The sequence below is a fragment of the Penaeus chinensis genome, chromosome 19 (genome assembly GCF_019202785.1).
Source record: "Penaeus chinensis breed Huanghai No. 1 chromosome 19, ASM1920278v2, whole genome shotgun sequence".
Taxonomy (NCBI): Eukaryota; Metazoa; Arthropoda; class Malacostraca; order Decapoda; family Penaeidae; genus Penaeus; species Penaeus chinensis.
The window spans coordinates 593,294-611,239 of record NC_061837.1 but is presented as its reverse complement, the minus strand read 5'-3'; the positions used below and the strand labels follow the sequence as shown (position 1 = coordinate 611,239).

At 28.9% G+C, this 17,946-nt stretch overlaps 1 protein-coding gene across 1 annotated transcript; it reads left to right on the top strand.

Moving 5' to 3' along the window:
* The first annotated feature begins 9,595 nt into the window (after positions 1-9,595).
* On the top strand, positions 9,596-16,145 carry LOC125035206 (DNA ligase 1-like). The gene is made up of 15 exons (XM_047627448.1): positions 9,596-9,868; positions 12,582-12,661; positions 12,764-12,936; positions 13,070-13,290; positions 13,416-13,544; positions 13,661-13,800; positions 13,990-14,191; positions 14,312-14,518; positions 14,634-14,850; positions 14,949-15,055; positions 15,215-15,343; positions 15,429-15,517; positions 15,651-15,759; positions 15,864-15,956; positions 16,095-16,145. The coding sequence occupies exons 1-15, from the start codon at positions 9,596-9,598 to the stop codon at positions 16,143-16,145; spliced, it is 2,220 nt and encodes a 739-aa protein (XP_047483404.1).
* The last annotated feature ends 1,801 nt before the right edge of the window (positions 16,146-17,946 follow it).

The window sequence follows — 17,946 nt, the reverse complement described above, 5'->3', positions numbered from 1 at the left end:
GATAAATCAATTCAGAGGATACATTACTTCATGTTGAGGATTAACTAATTATTATATAACGCCGAGGATAAATCAATTCAGAGGATACATTACTTCATGTTGAGGATAATTCCATATATTGCTATATTATTTGCGCATGACGATAGATCAGTCATTCGCTTAAAGATGTAATGGTCCGCATAGATTGTGATAATATTGATAGATAATTGGCCACGTAGATTGTGATATCCATGATGATTACGTTTACAGATGAAGAAAAAGAGATAATCCGTAATTATTTTTATCATGAAAACCATAGAAGATATACATTCACAATACCTACTAAATATAGGATACTCATTAGCGAGTCACTATTGGCCAAAGCTGGATTCTTCTTTATTCACAATTGTATAAAATGCTTTTTTTGTGATTTAATGATTGAACTAAACAGACTCAAAACAACAGATGATATTATAAAGATTCATAAGGAAAGAAGCCCCGAATGTCTATTTGCGCAAAGTTTATATTCCTTTGAAAATATTGATGAGTTTTGTAAACTGCCTAAAAAAAAAAGACGTAAGGCTTTTCTCTCGACTCAAACATTACGTTATGAGAAATATCGATTTGATACATATATCGATTGGCCGATCGATTGGATATCTCCTAGAGAATTAGCTGCTGATGGATTTTATTATCTAAGAAAAAAAGACCATGTTCATTGTATCTATTGTAACATAAAAATAGGAGACTTTCAAAAAGGCGATATAATAAGAGATGAACATCGACGTATCGCCAAATATTGTCCTTTTATTGAGAAGTGTGAGGCGGATGAGGATGATGATGAGGAATGGTTAGAAAACATTCCTGATATAATTAATTGTATTGCCGATAAACTGAAAGATAGAGATTTATATAAACATCAAATGAGTAAATCACATATAGATGGTCCCATGAAACATACTGGTCTCTTGAAACATTATATTTCTTATAAAACAGATCTCATGACAGAAGAAATGAGACTAGCAAGCTTTAATGATCGTAACTGGCCTGAAGAAGTTCATCAAAAACCACAAGCTCTAGCCGAAGCTGGCTTTTATTATAGAGGTTTGAGTGACCATGTTTACTGTTTTCACTGTAATGGTCATATTCGCAATTGGGAGAAAGAGGATATACCTTGGAATGAACATGCTAAATGGTATCCAGATTGTAACTATCTCATTTTAGAGAAAGGAAAAGAATTTGTTGACAACATTCAAGATCAATTATCATCAGAAATTAAACTATATGAATCATTTGATATTATGGATGTAATGATGAAATTAGATATTGTCAAATGTGTAATATCCATGGGCTATTCTAGAGATGATGTTAAAAATACTCTTAAGAAACATATTGATAAGACTGGCTGGCCATATTTAAGAGTAGAATCATTTATTAATGATATTAATAAAGTAAATATAATCATTCCTGAAGATAACAATGCAGAAAGTGTGTATCCTCCTGGTTTAAATGTACATATTCCTGGTTCACATCCTAGAGTCCCTGACGTCACAGGAATTTATCCAAGTGCCACATATATGGCAGATGAAATAGATTTAGGAACTATACCCAATGCCGAGAATATGGAAAACCAAACATCTCAAGAAACATTACCCAATGCCGAGAATATGGAAAACCAAACATCTCAAGAAACATTACCCAATGCCGAGAATATGGAAAACCAAACATCTCAAGAAACATTACCCAATGCCGAGAATATGGAAAACCAAACATCTCAAGAAACATTACCCAATGCCGAGAATATGGAAAACCAAACATTTCAAGAAACATTACCCAATGCCGAGAATATGGAAAACCAATCATCTCAAGAAACCTTACCCAATGCCGAGAATGTGGAAAACCAAACATTTCAAGAAACATTACCCGATGCCGAGAATATGGAAAACCAAACATTTCAAGAAACATTACCCAATGCCGAGAATATGGAAAACCAATCATCTCAAGAAACCTTACCCAATGCCGAGAATGTGGAAAACCAAACATTTCAAGAAACATTACCCGATGCCGAGAATGTGGAAAACCAAACATCTCAAGAAACTTTACCCGATGCCGAGAATATGGAAACCCAAACATCTCAAGAAACTTTACCCAATGCCGAGAATATGGAAACCCAAACATCTCAAGAAACTTTACCCAATGCCGAGAATATGGAAACCCAAACATCTCAAGAAACTTTACCCAATGCCGAGAATATGGAAACCCAAACATCTCAAGAAACTTTACCCGAAACAGAAAATACCGATATTGAAATTTATAGTTGCAAAGTATGTATGCAAAATAACGCATGTGTATTATATATGCCATGTAGACATATCGCTGCTTGTATATGTTGTAGTCTTCAGTTAAAAAATTGTCCTGTTTGTCGAGCAAATATTGAATTTATAACGAAAGCTATCATGTCTTGAATCAAATATATGGAAAATGTATAAATAATAGTTGTATATATGTAGTGTATCTTAGATATAATAATTTTAGAAATGTATATATGTATTAATCATCATAATATTGTAAATATATAAGATTGTTTATTAAAATATATGACAAATATATGACATTTTATATATCCTGTGAGAAAAACAAAATAATACTTATTGTTGAGGGTATTTAAACATATATTGCTATGTAACAACAAACAAGTCAACCACTACCAGTATATTTTATCTTTTTATATATCCTGTGAGAGAAAAACACAAAAACAAAAATGTGACTTTTCCACATCCTGTGAGAAAACGAAATAATACTTGCTGTCGGGGGTATTTGAAAATAAATTGCTATATAACAGAAACAAGTCAACCTCTACCAGTATAAACTGTCATATTATAGATCATGTGAGAGAATATTGTGTGAGAAAAGTAACATTATATATATATATATATATATATATATACTCTGATCCTGTGAGAGACTTGATGTTGAGAGTATATGGAAATATATTGATACATGACGACAGAAACAAGTCAACCGCTACCAACAATATAAATTGACTGCATAGGTCATAGTATTCATAATGCTTACAGACAAAGAGAAAGAGATAATATATAATCATTTTTGTCATGAACAAAACAGAGTGAATACATTCGATATATTCAAAGATGAAAAACATGTAGATAATGGCCTGAATACATTCGATATATTCAAAGATGAAAAACATGTAGATAATGGCCAGCCCGCCATCCACCCTATACTATTGGCCAAAGCTGGATTCTTCCATATTAAGGATTATATAATGTGTTTTTCTTGTAATTTAACATTTGATCTAAAAAATATCAGAACACCAGATGATATTATAAAAATTCATAAGGAGAAAAAACCCAAATGTATGTTTGCCCAAAATTTATATTCCTTTGAAAATATTGACCAATATTATCAACCACCTACAATATGCAAGACTTATTATCCATTAAGACCCGATTTGACATATCCATATATGCATGAGGAGGTACGATTAGAGACATTTATCGATTGGCCAATTGATTGGATATCTCCTACAGAATTAGCTGCTAATGGATTTCTTTATACAAAAAGAAGGGACCTTGTTGAATGTGTCTTTTGCCAAAAAAAAATATGCAGTCTTAAAAAAGGTGATATAGTAAGAGAAGTACATCGACATATATCCCCTGATTGTCCTTTTGTTACTGGGAAAACAACATTAAATATTCCTAATAGAAGGTGTAACATTTTTTATAAACTGCCAGGGAAAAAGACACACATTATTCCAAAAAAGAATGAATCAAAAATTGATAACCTCTTAGAACACTGTATTTCTTTTGATAAAAATTTCACGAAAAAAAAAGAGAGACTAGCAAGCTTCCATAATTGGCCTGACAATGTTAAGCAAGAACCAGAAGCACTTGCCGAAGCTGGATTTTATTATAAAGGTCTCTATGACCATGTTCACTGCTTTCACTGTAGTGGTGTTATTCACAATTGGGAGAAAAAAGATATACCGTGGCATGAACATGCTAAATGGTATCCAAATTGTAACTATCTCCTTATAAAGAAAGGACATTCATTTGTTGAATACGTTCGAGAACAAATGAAATTAGAAAATGAACTAATTCGATCAAAAAATGAAGACATGGAACCAATGGATAAATTGATGGAATTGGATATTGTTAAATGTGTAATAATGTTAGGATATCATATAAATGATGTTAAACATACTCTTGATATTCATATTAATGAGACCGGCTGGCCATATTTAAGCATAGAACCATTTCTTTATGACATAATGAAATATAATAATATCACATATAATGTTAATCCATCATCCATCATGAAACGTCTATTAAATGAGACGAAAGATCCATATATGCTGTCGATTCGATCTATAATCGAATCTCATCTATCCAGAAGCGAGTTTCCATCTCCATCTGTAAATGATACGGGAAAATGTTTGTATCCTCCTGGATTATTATCTTTAAGCAACTTGTATGAAATAAGTGAAACCCCTACATTTCCAGTATTTAATATATCAGATACGATTGTGCCTCTTACACCTGAAAAAGAGAATACTGAGATTCATATATCTCAAGCAACTTTACCCAATGCAGAAAACATGGAAACCCCTGCATCTCTAGAAGCTGTTCCCGAAGCAAATAATGCCGAGAATTATCACATATGTAAAAAGTGTAAGATTAGTCGTGTATGTATATTGTATCTTCCATGTCACCATATGGTTACTTGTGAAGAATGTGCTCTTGTCATGATGAATTGTTTCATTTGTCAAAAAGAAATCAAGTATATAACGAAGCCTATTGTGTGTTGAATCAAGTATATGTTTATATTAACCATTATAATATAGTGAAATATATATATATTACAAAGTATATGTTTATATCAACCATTACAATATAGTGAAATATATATATATATATATATATATATATATATATATATATATATACATATATATAATACAAAGTATGTGATTATATTAACCATTATAATATAGTGAAATATATATATATATATATATATATATATATATATATATATATATATATATATTGTATTATAAAAATAAGACTATTCCTAAAGACCGGAATAAAAAAATATTATCTGATAATGGGGATATAATATATACTGCTTTATTATTGCGCTTGACGACAGATACAAGTCAACCTCTACCATATATTTGATCGCAATAGATCATGATATTTATGATGTTTACAAATAAGGATAAAGAGTTAATCCTTAATCATTTTTGTCATGAACAAAACAGAGTGAATACATTTAATATATATACTACGAATAGATTATCCATCAACCATATATTATTGGCCAAAGCTGGATTTTTCAATATAAATGATCATATAAAGTGCTTTACTTGTGATTTAATAATTGATCCTAATATTATCGGAACATCAGATGATATTATAAAGATTCATAAAGAGAAAAGCCCAGAATGTCTGTTTGCGCAAAGTTTATTTTCCTTTGAAAATATTGACAAGTTTTATAAACCGCCTCAAATACACAAGTCTTTTCCCGAGGGTTTATCATTGAACCATGAGCATTATCGAATAGAGACATTTATCGAATGGCCGATCGATTGGATCTCACCTAGAGATTTAGCTGCTGATGGATTTTTTTCTTTGAGAAAAGAAGACCATGTTATGTGTATTTATTGTAAAACGATAATGAACGGCTCTGAAAAAGATGATATATTAAAAGAAGAACATCGACATCAATCCCCTAGTTGTCCTTTTGTTACTGGGGAAATAACATCAAATATTTCAAATGTAAAGAAGACCATTTTCGATATGTTGTTAGATCGAAAGATGTATATATCTCAAGAGAGGAAAAATTCATATATAAAAGGCCTCTTGAGACATACTACTTCTTTTGGAAAAGGTTTCATGGCAGAAAAAAAGAGACTAGCAAGTTTTGATAACTGGCCTGAATGTATTCATCAAAAACCACAAGCTCTTGCCGAAGCTGGCTTTTATTATAGAGGTTTGAGTGACCATGTTAACTGCTTTCATTGTAATGGTATTATTCGCAATTGGGAGGAAGAGGATATACCTTGGAATGAACATGCTAAATGGTATCCAGATTGTAACTATCTCCTTTTAAAGAAAGGAGTAGAATTTGTTGACAACATTCAAGATCAAATTTCATTAGAAATTAAACTATATGAATCATTTGATATTATGGATATAATGATGAAATTGGATATTGTCAAATGTGTAATATATATGGGCTATTCTAGAGATGATGTTAAAAATACTCTTAAGAAACACATTGATGAGACTGGCTGGCCATACTTAAGGTTAGAACCATTTATTGACGATATAAAAATTCTAAATACAAATACTCCTAAACCACTATCCATCATTAAACGTCTATTAAAAAAGACGAATGATGCATATATTCTATCGTATCAATCTAGAATCGAATCGCTTTTATCCAAAAGCGAGTCTCCATCTCCATCTGTGAACAACATGGGAGAAAGTTTGTATCCTCCTGGTTTATCATTTATTGTACCCCAAATGCATATTGCTAAGCTTCCTCCACTTATTGTACCTGACCTGGAAACTTTACCCGAAGAAGAGAATATGGATATCCTTGCATCTCTAGAAACTTTACCCAATGCAGAAAATATGGAAATCCTTGCATCTCTAGAAACTTTACCCAATGCAGAAAATATGGAAATCCTTGCATCTCTAGAAACTTTACCCAATGCAGAAAATATGGAAACTTTATCATCTCAAGAAACTTTACCCAATGCAGAAGAGAATATGGAAACTTTATCATCTCAAGAAACTTTACCCCAAATAAAAAATGCCACCGAGATATGTAAAAGGTGTAAGATTAATAGTATATGTATAATAAATGTCCCATGTAGACATATGGTTGCTTGTGATCATTGTATTTTTGCCTTAGGTAAATGTCCCATTTGTCAAGAACATATCCAATATATATCCAAAGTTATCATTGTTTGAATCATATATATATATATATATATATATATATATATATATATATATATATACATACCTAAAGACTGAAACTATTATATAAAATTTATGATAAAAACATATGATACTTTATATATCCTGTGAGTAAACGATTTCTGATAAACGTATAATAAAATATTATTTGATGCTGAGCAGTATATGATAATATACTACTATTATATATATATATATATATATATATATATATATATATCAATGAAAATAGTTATGCTTGACGACAGAAACAAGTCACCCTCTATCATATACATTTGACTGCATATTTATGATGAATAATAATAATAGAGATAAAGAGTTAATCCTTATTCAGAACAGAGAGAATACATTCAAAGAATGTATCACAAAAGGATATTACAGATTACCCATCAACTATAGACTACTGGCTAAAGCTGGATTCTATTATATTAACAATCATATAAAGTGTTTTTTTTGTGATTTAACAATTGATTTGAAAACTATCAAAACATCAGATGATATTATAAAGATTCATAAGGAGAGAAGCCCCGAATGTCTGTTTGCGCAAAGTCTACATTCCTTTGAAAATATTGAAAAGTTTTTTAAGCCGCCTCAGATAAATAAGGCATTTGGCCGGGGTTACGGTTTAGAATGGGAGCAGTTTCGATTAGAAACATTTATCGGTAGGCATATCGATTGGATATCTCCTATAGATTTAGCTGCTGATGGATTTTATTATGAAGGAGACCATATTGAATGTATCTTTTGTGAAATAAAAATAAAAGACCTTGAAAAAGGCGATATAATAAGAAAAATACATCAACGTGTATCCCCTAGTTGTCCTCTTATTAATGAGGAAGCATTTAGTAATGTTCCTATCGTAAAGAAGAACATTTTCAAAAAACTATTACATCGAGATATATATGAAATACCAGAGACGGAAGATACCACAGGTGATATCATAAGACACATGTATTTACATTATGAGTTGAGATTTATTACAACAGAAAAGAGACTAGCGAGCTTCAATAACTGGCCTAAATGCTTTGACCAAAAACCACAACCACAAACTCTTGCCGAAGCTGGATTCTATTATGAAGGTTTGGGTGACCGCGTTCGTTGCTTTTCCTGTTTGGGTGTTATTGGTAACTGGGAGAAAAAGGATATACCGTGGCATGAACATGCTAAATGGTATCCAAATTGTACCCATCTCCTTTTAAAGAAAGGAAAAAAATTTGTTAACAATATTCAAGATCAATATGATCCTACATTATATAAATCATATGATGATCATATGGATATAATGATGAAATTAGATATTGTCAAATGTATATTATTCATGGGATATTCTATAAATGATGTTAAAAGTACTCTTAAAAAACATATTGATGAGACCGGCTGGCCATATTTAAGGTTAGAACCATTTATTTGTGATATTAAAAAGATAAATCCAAATATTCCTGATCCACCATCCATCATTAGACGTCTATTAAATGAAACAAAAGATGCATATATTCTGTCGATTCGATCTATAATCGAGTCCCCATCATCATCTGTGAACAATATGGGAGAAAGCTTATATCCTCCTGGTTTATCAGTTTTAAGCAATTTGTGTGAAACAAGTGAAACCCCTACATCTTCAGTACCTGTATCTGGAATAGACAAACCATATATAATCGTACCTCCTTCAACTCTGATAAAAGTTATACCCGAACCACATGTTGATGAGTTTCCTCCACTTGTTGTACCTGACCTGGATATTATTGAGTATTTTCCACCTGAAACAGAACAAGAAACTCTACCCAATATAGAGAATATGGAAATCCTTGCATCTCAAGAAACTCTACCCAATATAGAGAATATGGAAATCCTTGCATCTCAAGAAACTCTACCCAATATAGAGAACATGGAAATCCTTGCATCTCAAGAAACTCTACCCAATATAGAGAATATGGAAATCCTTGCATCTCAAGAAACTCTACCCAGAGCAAATAATCTAGAAAGTTTACTTGAACAAATTCAGAAAGATCATATATGTAAAATATGTATGGTTAATAATATATGTATAATGTATCTTCCGTGTAAACATATGGTTGCCTGTGAATATTGTACTTATAAGTTGAAGTATTGTCCCATTTGTCGACAAGATATATATTATATAATTAATCCTATCACATCTTGATTTATATATATTAACTAATATATATATATATATATATATATATATATATATATATATAAAATGTGTATGAGTTATAATATATATATATATATATATATATATATATATATATATATATATTATATCTTCCGTGTAGACATATGGTTGCTTGTAAATATTGTACTATTCACTTGAAAAAATGTCCCATATATAATTGAAATTGTATATGAATAAACAAGTATATATATATATATATATATATATATATATATATATATATATATATATATTTGTTTTATATATATACAACATTCATCAAGATAAATAAAATATTTGTATATTATGATATAATTGTTTTTATATACTTTACCAGAGTTGGAATATAAAAGAAGAAACAAATATATTTGAACATAACACTCGTATATAAACAATGAGAGAATATGGAAATATATATTATTCATCAATGGGGGGATTATTGAATGCACTAACAGAAGCTGGATATCCAATATCGAGAAACGATTTGTCTGAAAGAAATATTGAATCCTCATACGGAAACGATGGAGTAGTATTAACACATGCATCCGAAGAGGCTCTTTGTTTAACACTATACTGTGCATTAGGATTATTATTAGAAAAGGGTATAAATGTAAAATTGAGTAAATCTAAAGCTGATTACCTGTTAAACTTCCCTGCTGTTAAAATTGAAATTAGACCCAACCGTGAAAACAATACTATTGTAAGGGGAAGAGTGTATAAAAATGACAATATTACTGTCAGAGATATGAACGTCAATGATATCCATAATGGTGGAAAAGAATATTCATATCAAAATAAAACACAATACAATAATGCATTGAAATCAATCATCATCGAAAGTCAAGGACGAGGATTAAAGGCCCGCGATATACTTTCCACTACATTATATATAGACTCGTATGATAGAAACCGGCTACCGGATATTATCGCAGATATTGCTAATTATCCTCTAAAGTTCTTTAGAGCAATAATATTAAGAGGGAAACGACTTTGAAATCTTATTTTTTTTAAACTAATATTAAAAGAGGAACACGACCTTATTCCTTAATTTAAAATGTCAAACACTATATTCGATACCAATTATAAAATCTTATTCTTTGGTAAAGATGTGACTCAAGATATACAAATGATAAAAAATAAAATATCTCTCATCATTACTTGTATCCATAATCAAGGTAATGATAATTTGTTATTCTTAAAGAATAATAAAACATACTCTGTAAGCAATGTTATGAAATTAACATCATATACTAAAGGTGATGAAAATTGCTTTACAGATGATTTATTACATGAAAATGCAATCAGCATATTAACATTTGCTATTTTAAATAAAGGCTGGAATAAAGCTACTATAAGAACTATAGAAAATGAAATGATTAAGAAATGTTTTCATCTGCACTATATTACCAAAGAAGAATATAAATACCTAAATAAAAAATACAAGAAGAAGAATAAGGAGATCTCTAGTGATACAATTACATATATATTAGATTTTTTGTGGAATAAATGTTGTTTTAATAAGTTATATAGCGATAGACATTTGAAAAAGAAAAAAACACTCCTCAGATTAATACAAAAATGTAAGTTATCATTATCCTTGGATATTTTGATTAAACATGATTTATCATTTTTTAGTTTACCGATTGCAGCCGGTATTGTAGTTTATGAATATCTTACACAAAATAATACAAATTTACAATTAGTAAAGGATGCGGCAAGACTATTAATATCCAAAGAAAAATATCTTCAATATTCCAAGGCGACAGATAATCCTATTTTGATTGATGCAAAAAATAAAAATATGAGTCTTAGTTTTACTAACAAGAAAAATGAAACAAACTGTGCATTGTTATTATGTAAATCCATGTCTATAGATTATTGTCCTGAAAAGGATACGAAAAGTAAAATATTTAATCTCAAACGACTCTTCAGTATCATTGACATTGACAATAACAAATTTAGGAATTGTCTAGGTACCGTATATGATAATATAGATGTAAGCGATTTACTTCCTAATATTACGCATGGAAGTAAATCGCTAGACTGGTATTCAAAACTTGATAAAAATATGGATGCTAAAATGATTATTCCCGACAAGAATGACGAACACGTCTATATGAACGGAATCATTAAGAATGATAATATATCTACTAATATAAATCGAAATACAATTCAAGAACACATATATGACGATATTGATGAACATGTTTATATTGATATGAATAGGAAGATAAATAATAATAATTATATGTTACTATCAGCCAATGAACAGAAGGTATCTGAAAAAAAGGATTATTATAAAACAAAGGATACCGAACAATACAAGGACCCGAGACAAATAGCCCCTAACACGACTTACGATGTACCCAAAAGTATTTATCGTATACCAAACCCTATATATTATCATTCTAACACTTTACCCAGAAAAAGTAAAATTTGCCAGATGGAATCGATAACATGTACACCTTCAATAACATCACATGGTTCTCACTATGATATACCTAAAATACCAACAAGTATCTATGACTGTAAAAGATTTATGATTCAATGTCCCATGTGTCAAAAATATAACATACCATCGTGTATTATCAAATGTAATGAATGTCAGATAAAATTAGAAAATTCTCATTAAATACCAACGATATATAATCATTAAATACCAACAATATATATATATATATATATATATATATATATAAAAATGAAATATAAATTGTATACTATCCATGGGCATATAATAAATATAATGAGTATATTATAGAGTATTTATATTCATATCTTATTCATCATCTAAAACATAATCCAAATCCATATATAATTTAATATATTCATATACATATAAAAATATATCAAAGGACCGTTACAATTCACCTACTCTATAGATTTATTATTGAAACTAGTATTGAAACTAAACAAGTATCTATATAGAAATATAGTATTGAAACTAAATAAGTATCTATATAGAAATATAGTATTGAAACTAAATAAGTATCTATATAGAAATATAGTATTGAAACTAAATAAGTATCTATATAGAAATATAGTATAGAAACTAAATAAGTATCTATATAGAAATATAGTATAAACTAATAGTCTATACAGTATTGAAACTAAATAAGTGTCTATACAGTATTGAAACTAAATAAGTGTCTATACAGTATTGAAACTAAATAAGTATCTATAAAGTATTGAAACTAAATAAGTATCTATAAAGTATTGAAACTAAATAAGTGACTATATAGAAATATAGTATTGAAACTAAATAAATATCTATATAAAAGTTAATATTTTGATTTCATTATTTGTATAAAATATAAAACATGAAACGAAACAATGATTGTATTGAAAAGGAAAAGGAGACCGAAAGATATCCAGATAATGATAATAAACCACCTGCCCAAAAATACTCCAAGCTGGAACTTGGGCTAGATTATGATCCTTCTAAGGACAATTATCATCCCATTAACGATGCCTTCTGGAAGCAGGGTGAAGAGTAAGAATCCTTTGTATAATGTTAATTATTTAATATTACCGTAAATGAACACACTTTTATTGGTTATATTTAAGAGGTTTAATTACATATTTACAATTTCAGGACACCTTATATGGCTCTAGTCAACACTATGAAATTGATTGAAAAAACAAACGGTCGTTTGAAGATTATTGAGACATTGGCAAATTTCTTCAGATCTGTTATTGTCTTGTCTCCAGATGATTTATTATGTTGTGTCTACCTATGTCTCAATAAAATAGCACCTGCCTTTGAAGGTATGTTGAAGTTTGTAATATATAAAAAAATAATAAAATATTTGATCTATTCATTGATAGAATATATATATATATATATATATATATATATATATATATATATATATCCAACAAGTATATTCTTTTTTCTTAGGCACCGAGCTGGGTATAGGAGAAAATATTCTTATGCGAGCAATTGCCCAAGCTTCAAGACATAGTATTGAGAAGATTAAACAAGATAGAAAACAGAAAGGTGATCTCGGTATTGTTGCTGAACAATGCCATTCGACTGAAAGAATCACAAATATGCCAAATTTGACAGTAAAAGATCTCTTTGACCAGCTGAAAGAAATTGCATCTCTAGCTGGCAATGATGTAGGTTATATAAATTTATATATTTTAAACTAAATATAACATCATTTATATACATACATACATATATATATATATATTATATATATATAATATTGAAGCAAGATATATTCTATATCCTCATACAGGCTCACGGTAAAAAGATTGACAAGATAAAGGATATATATATTGCCTGTCGAGCTTCCGAATCCCGTTATCTTGTCCGATCTCTCAATGGAAAACTTCGCATTGGTTTGGCCGAGAAGTCGGTTCTGCAGGTGGGTTTATGGTTTAATCAAAGTCAACATTACCAAATATTGTATATTATATTATTTATAAAGTCTTAGACATTAATATTATAACCTTTTTTATAATATTAAATATTTTTTTTCAGGCCATAGCCCAAGCTAACTACCTTACACCTCCAGGTCAAAAATATCCACCGAATATTATTAATGCGGGCAAAACAATAGGTTCAAAACAGTTAAAAAAACAATTTGAAAAGTACGGTACAATACTAAGCACGATCTACAAGTAAGAATTGTGATCAATGTTTAATTATATAAAAAAAAATGTTAGCACTTTTAAAAGTGTCATTGGTTGTTATATGGTACAGTATTTTAATATATAATATTTTTCAAGTTACTATATATTAAATATCCATATTTAATATATATATATATATATATATATATATATATATATATTATATCTTATTTTCAGTGAATTCCCTTCATATGATAAGATCATACCAATCCTTTTAACCGAAGGGATTGAGGAACTCCCCAAATACTGCTCCCTTACCCCTGGAATTCCATTGAAATCGATGTTAGCTCATCCTACTACTGGAATTTCTGAAGTCTTGAAGCGTTTTGAGAATGTCAAGTTTACTTGTGAATTCAAGTATGATGGGGAGAGAGCACAGGTATATATATGTTTACTTCTAATAAATTAGAGTTTGTTTTATATAACCACCTTTTTTAAATTAAATTTATATCTATTCGTTTATATTATATATGTATATATATATATATATATATTACAGATCCATTTAAAGGATGATGGTACAATCAATATATATAGTAGGAATCAAGAAAATAACACAACCAAATATCCCGATGTTATTTCCATCTTGAGAAATGTATTGGGAAAAGATGTTAAATCATGTATCATTGACGCGGAGGTTGTGGCTTGGGATAAAGAAAACCAGCAAATCTTACCCTTCCAAGTCCTAAGTACCAGAAAGAGAAAGGTAATATATACATTTAACTTTACAATTATATATACATATATAGAAATCCCATAAAATATTACAAATATAAAACTCGAATATAATCTAAAAAAAAATATGTTTTTTTACTTATCAGGGTGTTAATGAAAAGGATCTCAAAGTACACATATGTATATTTCCCTTTGATTTGCTTTATCTGAATGGCGAATCACTGGTCAAGAAGTCATTCGAGATACGTCGTACTCTATTACGAAATAATTTTAAAGAGAAAGAAGGGAGATTTATCTTTGCAAAGAATATGGACTCCACTAATACAGAAGATATTGAAGAATTTATGGAGGAATCCCTTAAAGGTGAATCTACTTTATTCCATTCGCATGGGAAAACATGATATTATAAATCAACATATTATCAAAATCACTATTGCTAATATATAAATGTGAATTTTCAGAAAAATGTGAGGGTCTCATGATCAAATCTCTGGATGTGAATGCTATTTACGATATAGGAAAACGATCACACAAATGGTTAAAATTGAAGAAGGACTACCTTAATAGAGTATGTCTCATGTTTTTTTTTTCATATATATATAAACTTGTTAGTTCTTGTATATTACATCGATTGTCATTTAATCATGTATATATATATATATATATATATATATATATATATATATATATATATATATATATACAAATTAACTGGTAATAATTCCAGATGGGGGATACAATTGATGTTGTGGTCATTGGAGGCTATTTAGGCCAAGGCAAGCGCACTGGGCAATATGGAAAGTTTCTTGTAGCTTGCTATGATGAAACTAAAGACAAATTCCAGTCTTTGTGCAAGGTATGTTGTTTTTTCTTAATAGCCTCAATATTGATATACAAATGAGTATGAAATTCATATTTGAAATATCAATTTTACATTTCAGATTGGTACGGGTTTTACAGAACAAAATTTACAAGAATGTTCTACCCTTTTCCAACAATACATTGTAGAAAAACCAATGACTAATTATAGGTTTGTATTTAGGTTATTATATAGACCGTATCATTTATATTTTTTAATGAATAATTTTTACTGTGGTATGAATTGAACAAGTATATATTTCTTTTAAAAAATTGATATGAATATATTCTTCATTATATTCTAGTTATGAAAATGGTACTGGTCCTGATCACTGGTTTAAGCCTGTGAAAGTTTGGGAGATTAAGTGTGCAGATCTTTCCCTTTCACCTATATACAAAGCTGCAGTAGGACTGGTATGTTTTAACGAATATTAAAATTATTTAATAGAGATATTGTTATATTTTAGAAAAAAAACAAATATTATTTCTAATGGTGATATTTAATTTTATACTTATAGGTTGATCCAGAAAAGGGCATTTCTTTGAGATTTCCAAGATTTGTAAGAATTCGTGATGATAAAAATCCTAAAGAAATCACAAATGCAGTACAGGTAAAGAAAAATGAAAACATAGCCAAAAATATAATATATATATATATATATATATATATATATATATATATATAAATTATTATTGCAATATAACCATAAATATTATTCTTTCAATTTTAATATTTCTCTTTTTTTCAGATTGCAGACCTCTACAATAACCAATACCAGATGAAAAATAATAAGAAATAAAAATAGATAATATAATATTAATGGAATATCCAGTATATGACTGGAATATCCAATATATGAATATATATGACTCTATGGTCCTAAGGGTTCATATTATGAAAAGTAAATAGATATTATAAAGATTTGAGAAACGTATTTTTAATATAATTGACATGAATATAATAAAGATATAAAAACATATATTTAATATAAATGACACGAATATAATAAAAGATTTAAAATCATATATTTAATATAAATGACACTAAAATATTTAAAAACATATATTTAATATAAATGACACGAATATAATAAAAGATTTAAAATCATATATTTAATATAAATGACACGAATATAATAAAGATTTAAAAACATATATTTGTAATGTAAATGAAATGAATATAATAAAGATTTAATAAATATGCTTGTAATATAAATTACATGAACATAATAAAGATTTAAGAAATATATTTGTAATGTAGGTTGGGGATGAATTCACTGATATTGTAAATATAGAAACTAATCATTTGTATGATTAATATAAATATTATTATATTTCCATATAACTATAATAGATATAGATATAGATATATATATATTATATGACAAGCAAATCAAAGACAAGTTCTATAGCAATGAGGGGGTGAACCTTTTTCATTATCTGTCGATCAGTATATATCGGTTATTGAATAACTGTATAATTACCAAGAGGTAAAGATATAAAATTCCTAAATACTGAGATATATATATATATATATTCAATTGGTATATAACGATAAGATTCAAAAGATGTATAGAACAAGAAGAGAAAAATATCTGGAACAGCGTGAGAAGATAAGAGATGATCACAACAAAATGTTGATAGAGCTAAACCAAGTTAAGAAAAGGTGGACAGAATATAATACAAGTCTTTATTCAGAAGCGAATACAATAAAAAGACCAACATGGAGGAGATATATGATCGAGGGGCCAATAACGAGTAAAGAGATTAAACATGCAATAAAAAAGATAGAGATGGAAAATGAAATACTATATGATTATGTTTCTCTTGAAACAATTCAATCTTTAAAAGATTGTGAGCTTGTTGATATTGTTAATTATGTATATGATTCGAAAGTCCTTTTTGAGGAACTACTCGAGTCTATCCTCACGGTCCTACCCAAAAGATCTGAAACTATAAATGATAAAGTTGACAGAGTCATTATTCTAATGAGTTATGTAACGAAAATCGTTTTAAGAGTAATATTTACTCGGAATAGAACAATCATTAGAAAAAGGGACACAGATGAACAGTTTGGATATAGATTTGAAAAAGAAACAAGAAATGCAATTTTCTGTTTGAGAATGTTAATAGAAAAATCCATTGAAAAACAAAAAGACTTGTATATATGTTATATGAACTATGTGAAGCCGTTCACCTGTATAAAGTATGATAAACTGAAAGAATTGCAAGAGAAACTAGAGATCGATAGAAGAGATCGTAAATTAATAAGTAGCCTATACCATGATAAAAAAGTTGCCATCAATTTCCAAAGAGAATTGGATGACTGGGTAGAGATAAAGAAAGACTGTGAGTTATCACCAGATTTATTCAACATGTATAGCGAAGAAGCTCTCGATAAAATAAGGGCATGCGAGGGGGTCGATTTAGAGGGGACGAACTATAACAACTTTAGATATGCAGATAACATTGTTTTGATTGCAGACAGTGAAGAAAAACTTCAGAGAATATTGGATATTGTAACGAAGGAAAGTGAGCGAGTGGGATCAAAGATAAAATACCAGAAATGCCATGTGATGGCGACTAGCAAGAAAGTACATA

Coding starts and splice junctions, on each gene's coding strand:
- LOC125035206 (XM_047627448.1), top strand. CDS start 9,596: ATGGGGGGATTATTGAATGCACTAACAGAAGCTGGATATCCAATATCG. Junction 13,291..13,415: donor CATCTCTAGCTGGCAATGAT/GTAGGTTATATA, acceptor ATCCTCATACAG/GCTCACGGTAAAAAGATTGA. Junction 15,760..15,863: donor ACAAAGCTGCAGTAGGACTG/GTATGTTTTAAC, acceptor TTATACTTATAG/GTTGATCCAGAAAAGGGCAT.